The sequence below is a fragment of the Alligator mississippiensis genome, chromosome 3 (genome assembly GCF_030867095.1).
Source record: "Alligator mississippiensis isolate rAllMis1 chromosome 3, rAllMis1, whole genome shotgun sequence".
Taxonomy (NCBI): Eukaryota; Metazoa; Chordata; order Crocodylia; family Alligatoridae; genus Alligator; species Alligator mississippiensis.
Window position 1 is genome coordinate 214,485,265 of NC_081826.1, and position 20,858 is coordinate 214,506,122.

Genomic DNA, 20,858 nt, shown 5'->3' on the forward strand with positions numbered 1-20,858 from the left:
TCAAGGGGCACTATAATAGGCATCAACCAGGATTATACTGGTATAGGGACCACCCCACGAAGAAAGTCTACTCTATATCGCTTTCTTTTTGGTATATAAAAATGCACAGAGCGGATAAACATTTTTTTCAGCCAAATATTTTGCCTAGCTTTATAGACCAGAAAACATCTACTTGTCAAAACTGAAACTCTTTGGGTATTGGGTAAGTGCTAGTTTTAAAACAAGTTTCATTGGTAAATGTTTTTTAATGGCCCATGATTGACTTCCTGTTCAAACTACATTGAGAGGAAGCGAACATTCTTTTACTTCTGTTCTACAATCCGATCTCAACATATTCCCATAGCTTCTGTCCTATTTCCTCCCCCACTGCCCCCCATAACCAACTTAATATTTTTAACATATCCCATTAGTCTTTCCTTTACCACATTTTGTTCTCTAGCCACATACAGCCATGCATATTCACCATTAGAGTATATGTCCTTACGTCTCATACTGTCTTACATGGAACTTAGAAATTTACCAGAAAACAACACCCTCATCCCTGATACTCTCATCCCTGATATCCCAAACACATACTGTCCACCTGCTTGACATGGTTGTATCACATGCAGAAATGCAGGGAAGCCAATCTAAGGGTTTCTGTAGCGGCCACTCCTGAGATTTAGGCTACTGGTATGCCTGAGAGCAGCTGTAGGGGATATCCCCAAAGAGACTTCAGTGATGCAATTCTAAATTCAGCCCAAGTGAATAGGAGAGGGTAGGAAAGGCATGCTTGAGAGAGGCTTCTTCCCCCAGAGCACCAGGAATATGGTACAGATATATCCAATGATTCGAAGAATTAAAATCAAAGGATTCCTATTATGCAGAAGGAATTTTCAACATGTTCAGTTAGTGTGAGGGATGCCACTCACAAACTATGCTTATAGCTTCTGACTAACAGATATTAGGATATGAAGCCTCCTTCCAGCCCCTCTAGTTACAAGCAGAAGAATCTTTTTCACTCACTCACTCTATTCCACACTCGCATTTGCTGTCGGTTTACTTAACCTTCTCAGTCCCCTTTTATTATTTCACGCCCTTCATCACTGAACATTTTCACTGCCTGCTTCTGCACATAGCTCCCTCAAGCTTCAGAAAAGCAGTAGTGGCCAGTTCTTGACAGGTTCACAGCTATCCATAGGATTTGAGGAGCAGCACTGAGATAGGTCACATTCTTGTCAATTTCACTCAGTAGGCTAGATGCTCTCTCTACCAGTAGAAAGGCAGCACTACATCAGTTAACTTCATTCACTTACGGAGGGCTATCTTTACAGACATAAGGGATAAAGCCTTTATTCATTTAATTTGGTTAAGAAAGCTTAGTCTGCAAACTTGGTTGCTCTCATTCAAGAAAGTCTACTTATCCTAAGCAAGCTGTGAACCAGACTATTTGTCAGATTCAAAGACACTCATTTACTTATTTGACATCAGTCATGGAAGTCATGCCAGCCTGCAGATCTAAACATTTGCTAAACTGTCTAAGGATTTTTAGAAGCAAGTTAATGGAAAGTGTTCTAAATTTCCTAGATAGTGTCAGGAATCACATTCCTAATTTTTTTTAATTAGAAGTTCCCACATAGTAGCCCTGAAGATATTAAACTTTTCCTATTGGTCTACATTATTTCAAAAGAGGCTGTTTTCACTTAAATATGTAAATCAGATGTTTCTTTACAAGCTTTACTTTTCTGTAAGCAGTCTCTCACTACTAGATTTTTTAAAGGCATATATTTTCATTTCCAGTGGAAACCTATATATAATATCACAAAGGCAGATCTAGTTAGCATACTTACACATCAAATTTTATAAAACACTTTGCTAAAACTCAAATATTTATAGGCAAAAATCAAGGGAATCAAGGAACATTAAATAACTAATAAAATACCTGAGTAATCACAACTAAGACATAAGTATATTGAAACTGACAAGGAAAACACCACTGTCTAGTGCACAACTCATGAACTATGCATGTTAAAATCCAATGAAATATACATCACTAATTAAGTCCATCAACATTTTGAAAAATATTTAAAACTCTCCACATTACATTTAAGATTAGAAACCAGATATTGTAGTGTAACAGGGATAGATTAGTCATAATGAGCTAGAAAATATGCAAGAGTCATGAATTTATTCGGGTGACATCTTTATTTGACCCACTATATAGTTGGGATAAAGTTAGACAAGCTTTTAAATGCTTTCTGAAGACATTCCTCATAACGTCTCTAGTCACAAGCAGCAAGGAGCAGCAGTTTAAACCAGGTATTAAAAGATATATGGATCTCAGATAAGCCATCGTCATGTCATAAGCAGTGAAATTAATTAATTATTTTTTGATTAAAAGTATACTTCTAACATTTAGCTTTGAAATACTACATTCTAAATATGGAAAGTTATTTTACCCTCATAATGACAGGTTGTGATCAAATATTTGCATGAGAAGCTAATGCATTGCTTTCTACTGACCTGACTATAGTAACAAGCAACAGTACCCTTTGTCCTACTTCATTTGAACACAATGACTAGAGACAGAAGTTGCACTTAAACCAGTTTAAGTGATCAGAAACTGTTTAAACCTGTAACGGAATAGAAGTTCACTGCACATAAACCAGTTACAAAAGGGCTGAAACTGGTTTAAAATAAGTCTGATACTACATTCAACCGGTTTAACTGATTTGGGTCAAACCAGTTTATGAAACTTCTGACCCAGACCCTTTCCAGGTTCAAGTTAGCTCAGAGTCCCCCAGCAATCCAGCATTTTGCAGCTCTGGCCTGGACTGTGCTGTCTGCTCCAGAGAGCAAAGCTGGCCCTGCCCCTCTGCTCCTTATCTGGAGCAGTGAGGGCTGGCTCACTGGCCTCACTAGCTGAGTCACTGGCCCCATAGATGAATATACCTCCATATATATATATATATATATATATATATATGGAGGTATATTCCATTTAGTTGGTGTAATAAAAGATATCACAACTACCCAAAGAACCTTGTCTGCTAGTTTTGGGTTAATTTCCACAATAGGTATTTTCGGCATTCCCCATTTTTTAAATTGTAATGTTATAAACAGTGTTTTGATCTGCGTTCAACAGCCTCTGGGATTGATCCAAAGCCTACTACTGTGGAGGGAAAACCCCCTGCTGGCTTTTGTTTAAATAATAAAAATAATAATGGGATCAAATCAGACTCTTGTCCATTTTACCCCAAATGCAACCTGCCAAATAACTGAAATGAATACTGGGGACTCAAAGGAGACAGATTCCTCTTCTTGGGCCAGCATCATTATGGCAGGCAGTCATTCCCCTTTCTTTATAGGAGGAGGGGACAGGGGAAAAAAGACCGGAAAAACTTTATCTACCTTCCCTCCAAAGAACAACTGCATACATACATACCACCATCCTTCTTTGTGTGTTTTAAGCAAGAAAGAAGACTTCCACGACAGAATTGAGGCATGGGGACACTGGGATCACTCAACTTCCTACTGCTGGTCAGCCAAAAGCTACAGATTTAAACTCATTACAGCCACTGTGATATGGTAAGAGATACTAAAGAATGAGCTCCACCATTCCTGTATATGACCAGGAAGGGAACAGAGCCCTTGTGGCAAGGTGAATGTGGCATGTAAGGAACTATGCTGTTTAAGAAAAGGATACATATTGGCACGTCCTTACAATTTAATAAACTTATATGTGCAAAACTGTTGAGTTCTTTAGGTGCACTTTTAAGGATGAAGTGGAAACAGAAGTAAGCATTCTGAACTTACTGAACTGAAGCCAATGGGGAAGTTTTGTTTTTTGTGCTCCTCCATTTTACAAATCTAATCCTCTTGAGGTCATAATGACTTTTAGGAAGCAATTGAATAGAGCTGAGTAATACCTACTGCACTTCTAAAGGGCAAATTTTTTATTAGATTCATTTGACTTCCATAGCCCCTGGAGTCAAATGTAGAAATAGAGGGTCTGCTTTTATGAGACAGTCCTGATTTTCTGTCCTGTGATTGAATGCATAATGTTAAAATGCCAGTGCAACATTATCAGTTATTGTTCATAAAATTTTAACAAACAATTTTTGATAAAAAGAAGAAAACAAACAAAGACTTTAGGAAAAATGGGAACAGGCCATTTTTATTATTTTACTCTTTATTCAAGATAATGATTCTGTTAAAACCACAAAAAAGTCTTTACATTTCCACAAAGTTGAAGGCCTACCTTGGCTATGCTGGGACAACTAGAATTATTGTGGGTGCATTATACTCTTTAGCACTCAGCAGGCAAGCATGGGACAATTCAGGTGAAAAGCATTTAACAAACAAGTTATCTTTTCCTACAATTACAGTGCACTAGAGCAGACACAATTAATTGAGTCTGCTGGACCTTGGTAATTACCCTTGCCTGCTCCAGCCAGCCTCTGCATCTCATGTATCAGTGTCCCTGCACTTCAAAATGGCAGTGGGGGTGCTTTAACTAAAGCTTGTTTGACAAGCTTTAGATAAAGTGCCCCAGCCGCCATTTTAAAGCATGGAGACGCTGATATACGAGATGCTCCAGGCACTTTCATTAAAGCAGCTCTGAGAACTGCCCTCAGCACCACCATCCCCTTCCCCGACTCCCAGACCATGTGTAAAGATGCCCGCAGAGATGAATAGGACGTTAAGAGTGATATACCCAACTCTCTGCACAAATGCATTATTCCTAAACTATCCCAGGCAAATGTTTCAAAACCTCCAGTGAATACAACTTTACATCCTCCCTGTTCTACTGTCCTACTGTGTAGACAGCACAATTTTTTTTCTCAAATTAAATGGTTTTCTTTGTCTTAAAACTGCTACTTCATCTTCTGCCCTGTGTGGAAAGGAAGAACATAACTGTTCACCTTCTTGTTGATAGTAGCCTTCTGAAAACGTCTGTAATGCCCCCAAGTCTTAATCTCCTTTTTTCTGAACCATTCATACTTTGTTCTCTCAAGTTTTCTTCTTATGGCTTGCATTCCAACCCCACTATCATCTTTGATGCTTGCTTCAAAGTTGTCTCTACTTTCTTTTTTTACATTCTTCCAAAGGTACAGAGCCAAGAACTGCACACAATCCAAGGAAGGCCTACCCTATTCTTGCATTCAAGTCATTAATTAAAAAAGGTATAAGAGCACAAGACCCAGAACACATCCCTGGGAATCCGTATTTGAAACATCCTGCCATTCTGATATTGATGCATTTATAGTTACTCTATTTGCAGAGTATCAGATGCATTTTATATCTAGGATTACAGGTATTAAATATGGATTCAAACCAGTGACCTAAGAAACAAGAGTTCAGTATTCCAGCAGCATGCACTGAACAAATTCATTTGTGTTAACAGGATGTTTTCCAAGCTGTTACATTTAGATTTGTTATTCTGATTCCTTTTATAATAACCTTGTTCTAAACCAAAAGTAGTGGTGTAAAGCCCTGCATATAAACTTGGCTGTATAGTAACATTTCAAGACATAGGTCACATGTTAGAGGACAAAATAATGCCTTTTAAGGTAATGAAATTTAAGAAGTTCTGAGTGTTCACTGGCAGCAGCTTTAAGGCAGCATAATTGTACAAAGGAAAATTAGAGCTTAATAGTTGTGAGTCATCACTAATGATATTCATCCTTTAGAAAATATCTGATGTAGGCATGAAAACTAAACTTCAGAAACAGGATTAAGCAACTGGATTACATCCATTTATTTTCAGAAATTTCTACTTTCTATCAAAGTTGATGAAACAAATTTCATCCTATCAGCATGTTCATTTAAAAAAAAAAATATCTGACCAGATAGTATTTGGGCAAATACCATTTAAAAATTATGAAATGTGGAAAACAATGAGAGGCCAGCCACCCACACTCTAGCAGTTGACACTTAGACCTAACCATCATACAGCAAAAAAATTACTAAGAGTATCTATTGAAAGCAGTGACAACAAAAGTAACCCAAAGATTTCCACATAAGGGGCCTAAACCTGTACTTGATAGAACACTGTTTTCTGTATCATAACAGCTATTCATTTTTCCACAGAAGGAAGGGAAAGAATAAACTTCTGTATCTTAATGCCGTGGGAAAATGCTGCAGGGAAACTCCAGCAACATGTCAAAGTACCAAACAACTTTCGTGTTTAAGAGTTCTTAAGACCTGCTTCCTTTATTCTTGAAAAATCAGAGGAAACTCTCTCCAATATATTATTAACAAAAATAAACTCTCAAATGAGTAAAAGAGTAGCAATAGCTAATATATTAAGGTGCAGTTACAGCACAAAACATATAATATTGCATTTGAGCACTTATGGCAGAACTACTTTCAGTGGGCGTTATAGGGTTATTCCCCGCCCCCCCCCACCCCCCACCAGACAGTCAAAACTTGATTTGAGTGTTTGGGGTACTTTTGATGGGGAGGGAAAAGTAATGAAATATTTATAGGAGTTTGTCAGGAAAGATTATACCACAAAGCACAAAGGAATTTCTTAAAACTTTTTCTTCAAAAGCCCATTTTAGATACTGATCCATGGTAGTAGCATGTTTTTTGGATACCAGTTTTGTACAAGAATACAGAACAATGCTGCTATGAGGGAACATGAATTACCTGGGATTTTAGCTCCTCTGTCTTTAACACAGTAGTCAGTAAGAAATTAAAGAGGTATTAGCATATGGTCTAAATGCAACATTTAAAAACACTTCAAGATACCATTGCTCTGGTTTTGTCTGGAGATCTTTTGATCTTAATGCATGGGTCGCTGAAACTACAGCAATGACCTTTAGAGAGAAAAAAAATATTCGCGTTAAATTCAAGATCAGAAGCTAACATCATTGTTATTGATCATAGTTTAATTAAGACCAGGAGGAAAAATTCAGAAGTCACTTAAACAGCTTTATTTATTTATTTTTGCCTACAATATTTTACCCCTGGCCCTTATTTTACATGAAATGGAATAAAAAGAATTCAGGAGTTTGTTGGATCAAACTCTTATCTCCTAGTAAAGGGCTTGTTTTGAAAAATGTAACAGTAGTGCTAGACACTTAAACCTAAGGAAGCTTCATTGCCAGGAGAACAGTCTCTACAACGCATCCTACAAGTTTAGGGATCCACAAAACATAATACACTTGAGTTGTCTCTGATTTTAAAAGAACAGCCCAAGTGCCTAGAAGTCAAGCACCTGTTTGCAGGATAGAAGTCCGCCTCTATTTATACACACAGCTTGAGCTGTTGGACATCTAATCAGTTATAGGTACATTAAGCACCAGTTTATCCAGTAGGGAAAGTTACTTTAAAAACACTATACACTGGTTAGCCAATGTATTTTATTGCTTATACCGATGAACATATGCCAAAAAACCTCAACTGAATTTTACTAGATTTTTCACCATACTATTTATTTAGCACAAACTATGATCATGGAACTTAAAGCAAGCCACGTGATCATAGATTGGGTCCCACGAACCTAGGCACATACCCTAATTGACATGTCTGGAAACAGAAAGTTAAAAAGGATCTATACGTTTCTGGCTCACCGTTTTTAGCAAAGGCATTAACCTGTGTTAACTTTCAAAAGCTGAAGTTTTTATAGCATGTACAGAGTTTATAGCATGTACATATAATGCTACAGAAATATTTGGAGCACCATGCCAGAAAGTCAAACAAAAGTTTTGCTCAGCGTGCATATAGTACTAAAAGTCTGGCTTACAATGTTGACAGTAATGTTATTAACAATGGCCAAAATATTCAATAGCTTCCTAAAGTTAGGGTCCTACAGCAAAATGGTCCAAAGCACCTATGTTTTATTCCTAAAGCTTATTTTAAGATGCCAAAGTAAACAGAATAGGATCTCTGACATACTGAGCACCTAGTAGCTCCGATTAGAGTCAATAAGCACTATGTATTCAAGAACATACTTAATAGGTATTTAACATAGTTATTTCAAGGACTTCAATTAGATTTCCCACTCTGAACTCATGACTTTGAATCTGCATCCTAGATATAGTGCATACGGTTATAATGAAAGCATTATCTAAATCAATATGAGAGCCTAAATGCTTTCACTTTCCTGTATGCACTACCACACCCCACTGATCAACAGGGATCCTGGTTTTCCCTTATCAAAAAAATCACAAATTCTCTGATAAAAATCTGCAATTAAAATGAAATGCCACTATATATACACGTATCAACTGAGCACAACATTTTATTGATATATTTACAATTTTAAAGCAATTTGGAAGCCTACCAGTGCCTCAATCACTATAGTAAAATAAATTCTAAGTACCTATAAATTTTGGTATTTGACTTCGGGGTTTTTATCATGAAAAATCAGCTCCCTCTGCTGCCTTAGCTCACCAGGATGCAGGTCCAGGCCCCTCACTCCCAAGTCACAGCCCCCTGGCCCTGCCAGTGCCCCTCACTCCCCAACCAGTCCCCTGGGCCCTTTTCTCACAGCCCCCTACCTTCCCACCAGCCCTGCCAGAGGGGCACCCCAGCTGTCAAGGCAACCCCCAAGGCCAGGAACCTGGGTCCACAGCCCCCTACCTCCTGCAGCAGCACCCGAGCCCCAGCTGCTGCCTATGGGAGGCAGTAGTTGCTGCGGCCCGAGCCGGGAGCCCGGCTCCTCCCTCCAGTGTGGGCAGCACAACCAAAGCAGAGCATATGGGAGGATGGGTGTGGGCTGCCTGCTGCAGGCTTGGATGGGGTTGGCCAGGGGGAAGGAGGGCAGCTCTTTGCCACTGTGCACACTTCCAGAAAGAACATGGGGGACCCATGCCCCCCAGACCTGTTCATGGGGTGGGGGCAGGCTGCCCCACTGTGGGGTCAGGCTCCTCACCTTGCTGCCCTCCCCCAGAGCCTCCACAGCAGCAACAGCAGGGCACAGTTGGTCTGGGTGGGGAAGCTCCTTGGTGCTATGAGCCCCACACTGTCCTGACAATGCACCCCCTGCCCACCCAAGAGCAACAAGGAGCACAACACCATGCTGCTGCCCCCACTGCTGCAGGGCAGGCAGAAGATGCATCACCAGAGTAGCGCAGGGCTCGCAGCACTGGAAAGGAGCTTCCCCACCCACCCTGCCCTGCCCTGCCCAGCTGCACCAGATCCAGCATGCCTGGCTGCAAAGGCCCCAGGGGAGGGCAGCAGGGGAGGGAATCTGAGCCCATAGCAGGCAGACCACTCCCATCCTCACCCCAGCCCCACACACAGATCTGGAGGGGCACAGGTTCCCCCCAACCCCCCGCCCTGGGAGTGTGTGCAGTGGCAGGGAGCCAGCCCCCCACCCCCTGCCCCGCTGAGCCACCTGTGGCCCCATCCCACTTGCCACTGGGGCCCTATGGTCACACACTGAGACCCCAGGCCTCAAGCCCCCTACACTGCCCAGCTGGCTCCCTCCCTCCCTATGGGAGCCTCAATCCCACCTCCCAACTTACCTGAGGGAGCTGCTCTCCAGGCTTCCTGGTGGCTATGTGCATGGTGCCCCCTTCCTGACCACCCCTCTCCCTTTCCCACCAGCCTCCTGCAGGCTGGAACTCTGCTAGGCTGCAGAGAGCTCTTTGCAAAAGAGCAAAATCCATCTCTTTCTTTGTTAAAATGAAAAAACATGTTTTTCTCAGGCAAAGGGTAAAATCTGCATTTTTTTCCATTTTTTTCCATTTCCCATGGGAACCAGAAAATCTGGATCCCTGTTGATCAAAGAGAAAAATCAGTCTCCATTATAATCTCCATTATAATCCACTGTCTCCATTATAATCAGTAGTAGGATGCTACAGGCCAAACAAAGTTATTACTTTGTTTAGAAAACAATTCAATAACTTCACTACTTGACACATTATTAGGTTTGTTTGATTTTGCTTACTCGCTTTTACACCAAGATTGAGCTGATTTCTATCCAGAACATGGATAGTATGTTGTACAGTACTAATTTGCAACTAACTACTTTTGAAATGGTTTCACCCACTATCTGCACCACAATCAGTTCCCCTAGCTCCCAATTCAGTTCACTACTGTTGTTCCCATTGACTAGGGACAAAAGTTACACAAACCGGTGTGAGTGATCAGAAACTGGTTTAAGTCTGTAACAGAACAGAAGTTCAGTGCATATAAACCAGTTTCAAAATGGCTGAATCCAGTTTAAGATAAACCTGGATGGATGCAGTATCAGATTTAACTGATTTATGTTAAACAGTCTATGGGACTTCTTTTCCAGATACCCTCCCAACTCAAGTTATGTCCCAGTCCCCCAGCATCCCAGGATGCACTGTGGTTCCCTGCTAACACGCCTCGCAGGGCAGGCAGGCTGGCCTCAGCTTTGCTGTCTCCTCTGGTTGAGCTGGAACAGGCCCATTCCATGGCTGTCTGAGCTGATGCAGCAATGCCTCTGCTCCCCAGTCTGGTCCTCCCTACACCTGTCCGCCCTGAAGGGCAGCAGGGGTGGGAGAACAGACCCCAGCCCAGGCCCTGAGCCCTGCTCTGCAAGAGTTGCCCCCTGCTCCCCAGGACAGCCTGGTGCAGCTCACTGGCCCACTGGGGACAGAGGGAATGGAGGGAGTACTTCTGCCCATGAAGGAGAAGGATACCCAATTTCTGGGGGATTTCTCCTGGCTGGCCTAGGATCTCCCCCAGCCCTGGTATGCCCAAGCTGCAGGGGGCAATTCCCTCCCCCCACCCCATGCAGCCAGGCCAGCATGAATCACTACTGTGCACGAGAAACAAGGGAATGAAGCCCTCATCCTCGTAACATTCCCCCCCCCCCCAAGCTGAGGTCTTCCCAGCTGGTGGAGGCTATGGTCCAGGACAGTTTCCCCTGCAAGTGCCACCCAGCACATCCCACCAGATCCCAGCATCAGCAGCAGCCAGCAAGATGTGCCAGATAGCACAAGGGGCTTGTGCTGGGCAGCAGAGCACTATCCTTCTTTTTATGGAACTGACCCAGATGGGGGGGGAAGAGCCACCCCCCCCAGATGAGAAGACCCTAGCTTGGAGGCCTGAGACCAGGGTTTGGCTGTTTCCCTTCCCACCTGCATGTCAGTGACTCATGTTGGCCTAGCCTGGTGTGGGGCTCCCCCCACATGGGCAGATGCCAGGCTTGGGGGCAGGTCCCAGTAGGGGGGGGGGACTTCTTTCTCCCTCTCCCCTGAGTGTCATTGAGGGCTGGCCCTACAGGGGGTGGGAATTATCCTCCACCCCAGCCAGGCAGATCAGGGCTAGGGGGATCCCAGGATGACTTGGGGAGAGGCATAGGGCTCTCCCTGTAGCCAGACACCTGGCTTGGGTGGCCAGGACCAGGAGGGGGACTCTTTGCCCCCACAGGGGCAGGCTGGAAGACATAGTCTAGTGCCCCAACCTTGTGGCCTGGGTAGGCACAGGCCCCTGCTTGCCTTTCCCAATTGAGAACTGAACATCAGTTCACTTCATTATCAGCTCAAACTACACAGCTTAGAGAAACCTGCGAAGATGGAATCGATTCTGCCTCGGGCTTTTTGACTGCCTGTACTTAGCCACAGTGTTGCACATAAATGGAAAGAGCTAAAATTATCTTTCCTATTAGACAGCAAGGCTTTCAAGGAGGAATGCAATTAGTAAAATAAAAATTGTGAAACAAACAGGACCGCCAGATTAAACTGTGCACTGAAGAGAGATAATTGGTCACATAGTACTAACTCCTTTCTTTCTTTCTTTCAGACTGGTAAATTTTATTAAAACATTTTACACACTTTAAAAGATGCTAAAATAGAACACTGCTTTGCAGTAATAACCATAAAAAAATCAGTCTTCTGAACACCCAATATACTTGTCTAGTTTTAGAAAATTCCCATAAACCATGAACAGGAGTTAGGACTTTTTGAGAGTTTATTCCTCATATAAATTCCTCCTCACTTACACACAGTTATCCCATGTATTTTTTTTTTTTACATGAACAAAATTAATATCCATTCAAATATCTTGCTTTCCATGTGAAAATTAGGTATACATGTTTTAGGTCCCATTATTTGTAATCACTGCTACAATATCCTGGCCCCAACGCAGCTCCCCACCCAGCCACCCACCCTGGCAGCGCTGCTTGGGCTAGTCTCCACAGAGACCCTGGCCCTGTGCTGTCATATCTCTGCTTCTCCTGGGGTCTCCATGGAAACCAGTCAAAGAAATGAAGGCAGGGGCTGCTAGGAAATGAAGTCCAGCTGCTAGCCGGATCCACCACTTTGCCCACCCCTGCACCAGCCACTAATAGTACTTTCCCACCTCCCACCCCAAAATTCTTTTCTGCAAAAGCTATTCTTAGAAGTCAAAACTTTTTCATGATAAACGGCAACAGCCAATGTAAAGAGGGATCCCCTGATAGTTATAAATTTTAGTACAGCAGTCTGTGTATCACAAGAACCTTAAATAACGTCCTATAGAGCACTATGGTTTTACAGACACTGATCATGTGCTCTTCTGCTCTGGACATTAAAAGAAGTGTGACCTCAGCTATACTATCTTTATAATGATGCTTCAAGAACTTGTACATTTCTAACAAAGATCCGTCTATAAGCCGAGTACAAACATGAAAAATATTAAGCCACAGGGAAATTTATTTGGAAAACAACGCCAAGAATAAACAAGCCACACAAAGACCATTTGCAATTGCTCAACTTTAAAAAAAAAAGACCAAATTATTATTATTATTATTATTATTCTTAAATCGGCTTAGAAGTGCTTTCAGATGCTTATTCTGATGTTTTGGTAATTCACGACTAGATTATTTTTCAAGCAAAAACTTTCTGTTATTTGTCGTCAATAGACTAATGTCTGAAGAAAGATCTTAAAAACCATCAAGCTATGAAAGCATTAAGATTACCTTCTACAAAAGTTCAGTAAAAGCATAAATATTCATCTCCTAGAATAAAATATCCTGAAATAAAGCTACCCAACTTCATCTCACATTGGCTGTTAAAATGTTACTCCCAGATTCCCCTAACCCCTTCCTTCATCATCACTTACGTTTTACATTTCAACATACTCACATAGGTCAACTAAATGAGAATTCCTATGTCTGAAGAAGCATGCAAACACACAAGGCATTTTTTTCCTTTAAGAAAGGACCAGTTAGTCACGAGAACAAGGTGGGGCATCCAGTTAGCAGGCAGCCTTAAAATCCACAATAAATCCAAACTCTAACCCCACAGAACAGCCTTCACTGAATATGCCTGTGACTATCCTACTATAGGTTTCCCTCGGTTTATGCTGTATGTGCATTCCTGGAAAACAGCGCATAACTCAAATTCACATAAAGGGAACCCACTTTACAATGTAACAAATAGGGATACGTTCCAGGACCCCAACTGTACTGACCCCCAGACCCATTTCTACCACTTTTACAAGACAATTTTGGTACTCACCAACAGCAGACAGTACACACAAGCACAGGGTAATGGTGAATGTTACCATAATGGGGATGGCAGCTACAGAAACACGTGTCACAGACAACAAGCCAGGAGCACACATCCACACAGGAGACTATATTTTGGTGTGCATCACTCTCACAATGCACCGCACAAAGCAGTCGACTGCAGGTTTCCATCACACTGATCGCATAAGAATGAATTTACCTTGCATATAATGAATTTTTGGTATAAAAAGGGTCATCACATAAGAGCGAATTCGCACATACAGAACCCTCATAAAGCACAGGAAACCTGAGCAAGGGAAACCTGTATTGTGTATTATGCTACACATCCCACTTCACATTCCCTAGGGTACATACATAAAGTTGTAAAAAAAAAAAAAAAGAGAGATGCTATCTTTGAGATGAAAAATCTGAGGCATTTATTTTAAAGAGGGAGAGAGCAGCTCATAAGGACCATAATATGTCACTGGAGTGACAGGACATAGCTGCCATGGTCTCCCTGCTTTACATTTAACAGGTTAAGGTCTTGTGTTGTATCAGGGTTTATTAAAATGTTAGACTGTGAATTTGTATAGGATAACTTGGATAGGGATGATCCTGCATCAGGCGGGGGCTTGGCCTAGATGACCTATGGAGATCCCTTCTAGTCCTACTTCTCCACCAAATAAAGAAATGGAAAGCTTAATGTTAGAATCATTGCTTTGACTAACCCAAATAGAACTTTTTGATACTTAATATTTCTTTCCATCTTCCCCACTTCTCCCTTTTTAGTTCCTAAAACACCCTTTTCCATCTCTTTCTTATCCGATACCCAGCATTTACACTCCGCTGTTGCCCAACTGCTGCTGGAGCTAGCTGCCAGAATAGCTTAAGGCCTGCTTTTTACTTTGTGCTTTTACAATATCACACTATGTTTTTTATACTCAACTTTAAAAAAAAATTTACAAACAAGCACCATAGTTTGAAAAGAGAACACCAAGTAATCAGATTACTTTACCTATGCAAACCTCCAGTATAGTCACACTGAAATAGTAAACCAAAAACACAACATTAAATTGTTTTAACTACTTCAATAACATAAACCTTTCTGGACATAAAAGTTTAGGGAATTATGAAGCATTAAAAACATAGCTACTCTTAACTTTCATTTTAAAAAAGGGAATAACTGGAGCCTGTGGGGGTTTCTGCATTTTAATCTCAATTTTTTAAACAACTATGATTTTTAATGCCAATAGAAAAAAAAAAACAGCATCACCCAATTATGACAGGTCTGTTACATTACAAATGATTTGACATTACAAATTATTTTAATATTGGGTCATCAGAATATTTGTCAAAACTGTCAAAATTTGTCAAAACATTTTTTTCATGATCAGCTAACACGAATGATCAGAAACATTATTAATAGGATAGAAATGATTTTTAAAGCCTTTTTCATCACAAAAAGTCAATCTGTCACAATAATTTTTTGCAGTAGTGTATTTGTTTTAGATGAAAAAAAATATTAGAAGGTTTAACAGATTCCCAAGGGCATTTACTGAAGGGGCCTGAGAACTGGTACCAAAACATACGTAACCCACTTCCCAAGCAGAAACTGAAAAGAAAGCTACAGTACAGTGAACTAAGAACACCTGTTTCATAAAGCTAATTGTGCAAACTATAAATGGTACTCTATATATGATGCACAGATTCCAATTCACAATAAAATGAAAAAGACATAATTCTGCTCTGACATATACCAATTTACTTCCATCAATTTCAATGGACTTGCTCCCAATTTACACTGATGGATTGTAGATGGATGTCAAAATGTGCAAAACCTACAGAACAATGACATTCCATAGAGAAATCTGAAACTTGGTCCAAGAAATATTCATCACAAATCTCACAAGCAAAGCACAACAGGTTTTCTTAAAGGCAAGTTGGGTATGAACTGCCTACTCCTGGAGTTGCATACATGTATGAAAGACCAAAATCTTCCTTGAGATGTGTGAAGCAAGGTGTGTGTTGTCGCTCTACTGCTGTTAAGAAAAAGCATGCTAAGGGGTAAAGCAATTCAATCCATTTACATAAAGTCCCCTCACAGGATAGCCTAATACAAGTACATTCAATGGTGCTGTCAGTGCAGGAACATTATTAAATAGGATGTCTTTAACAAACTGCTACATACTAAAGATTGAAACTATTCCAAAGCACATAGTTAACCAAAGGATCCTTTGGCCTATCAGAATATATATCACTTTGCTGAAATTGGTGCATTATGGCTCTGGTTCCACTTCATCGCAAAGCTGTACAATGTCGCAAGACTTATTCACTCAGTCAAGTTCAATGTATTGACAGATTCTAAATGCTTCATTTTTAAGGTTTAAGATTATATTTGAAGTCATCACATTAAGCAAATCTTTAAAATGGAAAGAGAAAAATGGATCTTGTAAAGTTGAAGCCTGCTTCATAGCACCTCTAAATAGAAGTATAGGCATATTAGGTCTGAATAGATTTTATCTGAAAGTGACTGCATTTTGATTTGCTACGTGGCTTTGTTTTTGTTTGCGTTTTACTTATTTTACTTCCTTCCCGTATACCTGTAGTATTAGTAAGCTTAATAATATACAACTGATGTAATCTCTCTCAAAAAGTTTGTTTTAATTGTACATCTATTTTAAAGGTTTTTAAAGTACGTGAAGTGACATTTAGGAATCTTCTAATATCAGGACAGTCTTAAAATTGACCAGGTAGCAGTGTGGCATCCAACATCTAGTTTTCTATTCTTTATTTGATATGGCACTAGCTCCCAAAAGCTGTAGTCAGGACAGATGACCCCATTATTCTGGATGCTATAAAAACTCATGGTTCCTAGGCCAAAGACCTTGCAGTTTAAGACTCTAACACTGAAACCCAAGTAGGTCTGCTTCTGTGCCCATGCAGAACTAAATGCAGAAAGGAAACTAAATTAACCTTAATTATAGCATTAATCCATTCACCCAATGGTGCCAGGGGTCCAATAACAAAATAAACTGTAACCAAAAAGACTAGTGTTATGGGCCCTAAAGGTACTTCTAATTTTCCAGTTACTTTCAAAATAAATACCCAAGATGACAAGGAATGAACTGAAAGGAAACAACTTCTGATTAGATCATGGTAGAGCTCAGGACGCCATCCTGCATTCTAATATGTATAGACAACCCAACTCTCTTGCTTCCGTAAAGCTTTACTTCAGTCACCCTCAAACAGAGTGCTGCAAGATCCTCTAAGGGTATTGTACAACATTAGCACTCTTAGGTGTGCAAACAGGAATGCATAGCATTAAAAATATTCTAAACTGTTGTGGTCTTTCCAAATTCCTCATAACAAAAGAATTACTCTCATCATTTTTTTGTCGTCAAGAAATGAGTAACACCTGGAAGCTGGCATTTTCTGTAGGGTGCCTTGAGTCTAATAAAATTGAGAACCACTGCTCTACTGACTTCAGTAGTACCTTGCCTGCTTACAGCCCAAGAAGATAAGACTGCAGAAACACAAGCTAACAATTAAGTATGTGTTTAAAGAGGTATTTAGATAGTCCTATCAAAATTTTCAAAGTCATCTGTGTGACGCACATCATTTTCTCTATTCAACTACTGTAATGTTATGCCTTGTCATTAAAAAAATATCTCCAAAACATTTATTAATAGTGTGGTTAAATACAAGACTCCCACTACATGTAAGTAATATTTTAGTAGAGAGAAGTTTTAAAATGCTTAAGAAATACTTTCATTCATATTTGTATCAAATGTAGTCTTTCAAATCAGTTTTGAGAATGTCTACCACCTTTTCCTGGACCTTTCTGAAAAACAATGACACACAAAACCAATTATTTTGCTGAGTTTTTGTCTTTAATGGCATAGAACCCCTTTCAGTGGCCTATTTAAATGATCTTTTCCCTGTTTAATGAGGTAGTGCCACAAGGGCAAGCATATTATTAATAGTAAAAGAACCAGTCAAAATAACTAAAATCATATTCATTGTATCAACTATCACCCTTACCCTTTCTGTCAGCGTATAGTCTATTTTTACCTACAAGTATAACCTTACTACCCCACACCATCTCCAGTGAAGAAGCTGTACAAACAAGAGTTTTTGTAACACAGTGTCAGCACTGTACCCAAAGTGTTAGGATACTAATGGCACTTAAAATCCTGATCAAATAGTTGAAATTGTTTGCTCCTCAGATAGTAACAAATTTCCTGAGACTTATTATGTTGCTTGTATTCATGATCATAATTTATTTTTAATCAAACACTAATTTACTTCTGCTTTCTCAGACAACAAACAGCTCTTTGTTAAAAGCATACCTGAATCATTAAGAAAATAACAAATACTATCCCATTCTAAATGTACGACATACTTAAAAAATCTGGGTTGCAGAAGAATATAATGTTTGTGATTATCCAAAATATTATGCATAATCAGCAAAAAGTAAGTACAATCTCAGTATGTAGTTTTTCTACAGTTATAGTTTGCATAACAGATGTGTCTTCAAATATGTAAACCTTAAATACAGTGTTTTAATCAAGAATTATATGGCAGACCTATGATACATCTTCCTACTGATATAAGGTCCAGTAGTCTGTTACCTGAAAACATGCAATATATATGGGTGGAAATATACCAGAAAGTTTTCCTGTGGTCCTCTATGAATGCTTTCTTCTCTTTTTATTGTGAGAAATGTATATTCTCATACACATGCTTTCAAAATAAAGGGAAAGAGAATAGGTGCATCTGCTTGGTTTAAATTATGCTCTGCTGTAGAAATCTGCACATGAAAGCCATGGAGGTTTATCTATCGCTTCTTACCTCATATGACCAAACGCATTGGGTTCCACCAAACCGACGGACACATCGGCCCACTTCCACATCCTCATGTGTGGTGTACATCTCTTGAAGGCATTCACCTATGTGTGGCACCATTCTCCTGAGAACTTCTCGACTAAAGATCATTCCGGGCCCTCCCATGCAGAAATTCTCTCCAGGCTCAAGCCCCAGTTTTCCAAGTTCTTCAATGTTTCCCAGTCCAGTTTGCCCCAAATAAAGAGGCTTACTACTGTTTAGTGACCGAAGAAACTCCTCCAATTTTTCCCCTAAGGAGAAGGAAAAAAAAAGAACATTCTCTTTTCATCTGTTCTAATAGATACCTAATTTTCCACAAGCCAAATAGTTTTTAAATGAAAGAAGCTGCTTTGAAATCAGTTTCTATAAGGGTCTAATATAGTTCTTTGTGCCCCAGTACACAACTAAATATGCTTTAAACCACATTTACACAAAATTTATAACATAAGGTATATTAAAATATATGTCATACCCCTAGCTTGACATTACTTGACATTTTATATAGCCAAAAGCTTTGGTGTATACTTATCTGCGTCACTTTTCCAAAATAGCTTATTTCATTCACAGAAATGGGACAAAATGGCAAAAACTATATTGATGCTCACTTGCCAGCAAGAATTATGCCTCAGCTAGGATGTTCTGCCATTATCGCTCTGCTTTTGTAAACCATCTTCAAAGGTGAGGTGAGGGAGAAGAATTTAGAAATTGTGATTTGACCCCACATCTCAGTAAATTAACAAGGCTAAATGATTTTTTTCATAATATCACCCTAACTGAAATAAAATGCCAGAAATTGAAATTGTGGCTTCATTTCCCAAAAGTCTGAGATCAATGTCAGTCATTAATTTAGCTGTGCCTGTAGAAAATTCTTTTATACTTCAAACACCAGAATTCAGTCACCTGCTCTGAGAGACAGCCACACAGCAAGAGTTAAGTCTATATAAACTTTTCCATTGGACCCCTTCTTCACTATTTTTGAATAGTTTGCTATTGAACATTTTAATATATATATAGAGAGAGAGAGAGCTCACTTCCACATTATAGAGTATAAAAAAACCCTGTCAGGTTTATTTTCTATATTACTATAACTAAATATACACACATGGACAATTGGATTATTTTTAAGGAAGCAAATTAGTCCATCAGACCATTTTAAAAGCAAACCAAATGACAAAAATTAATAGGTATATAATAAGATGCCTCAAAAAGGCAAGTTGCTGTTTCTCATATCTTTAGTACTCACTGCAAGTAAAACCATTGCACTGATAATATTCATAATCTATTGATGGCAATCATTCTTTATCATCAAAATATTCATGTGCTCGTGTATTTTGAAAAAGGAAGATAGCAAAAGGCCATTTTCCAGTGGCACAGTTAATCTTGAATAAAAACATGCTAGTGTTTTTCAGAGATACCTTGCAGACCATGACAACAGCTTGAAAGGAAGCCTTTGCTATGATAAAGGAGACAGTACCAAGTTCCCTGCCTGCATGGACCAACCGATAAGTTGTAACAATGTTTAAAAAGAGTGAGGAAGCTAAAATTAAAATCTTGAAAATCTGGCTGATTACTATATGTTGCTGTGACTAAACGTGCCAGGGCTCTAGCGTGTGCTTTGTGAGCAGCAGTACTCAGATGCAAAGGGGTAAGATGATAACGGACTGCCACCCTTAGGCTGCACAGCTGAGCCACGCGAGAAGCAGAAATGCACTACACTGAAAAAAGCATAACTGAATTCCCACAAGCCTGGTGTTAACCTCTCCCCTAGTGTCCATCCTAAACTCTACAAGCGGCAGAGTTTGGCAGGGTTCTTTCCTTCGACCAAAAATCAGAAACCAGACTGCAGCAAGAAAACCTCTTCAAGGGAGTTTGTGAACCCTCAGAGGCTCACAGTACACCCTCTGAAAAAAAACTAAATAAAATGCCTATTTGAGACAGAGGAATTGGTTGACCCTTAAGTATAATTTCCAGCACATCCTCCTAGCTGCGTTTACCGCAATCAAAATTATTGATTTCCAAGAGAAAAGCCTCAGTTCCTGCATACTAATATCACTAAAAGCTTTGGGGCAGCCAACTCCCTTCCCTGTATCTCTTGATTCCAGCTCCAGCCACAGTAGCTTGCGCAAATAAATACACACTGCTTCTAACCACCAGGAGAGCCAAACTTGGGAACAGGGGGAATGGCCTTAAAGCCGCAGCACCTTGGAGGCCAGAGACAGACACACTTGGCTATTTCTTACAGAATCATAGAAAATGAGGGTTGGAAGGGACCTCAGGAGGTCATCTAGTCCAACCCCTGCTCAAAGCAGGGCCATCCCAGCCAGGGCTTTATCGAGCTGGGCCTTAAAAACCTCCAAGGATGGAGATTCCACCACCTCTCTAGTAAAAGATATCAAATTCACCCAAGGAACCTTGTCTGCCTCCCACCTCTCCAGGTAACTTGTTCCAGTGCTTCACCACCCTCCTAGTGGAAAAGTTTTTCCTAACATCCAACCTTGCTACAACTGGAGACCATTGCTCCTTGTTCTGACATCTGCCACTACTGAGAACAGTCTAGCTCCATCCCCATTGGACCCCC

The 20,858-nt window shown here is 40.1% G+C and overlaps 1 protein-coding gene across 1 annotated transcript in view; it reads right to left on the reverse strand.

Moving 5' to 3' along the window:
• The window catches only part of CHSY3 (chondroitin sulfate synthase 3), a 285,943-nt gene that overhangs the window by 262,061 nt on the left and 3,024 nt on the right, over positions 1 to 20,858 (reverse strand). Inside the window, exon 2 of the mRNA XM_014608608.3 lies at positions 18,248 to 18,531. Within this exon, the coding sequence (XP_014464094.1) occupies positions 18,248 to 18,531 (284 nt within the window). The remainder of the gene's footprint in view (positions 1 to 18,247; positions 18,532 to 20,858) is intronic.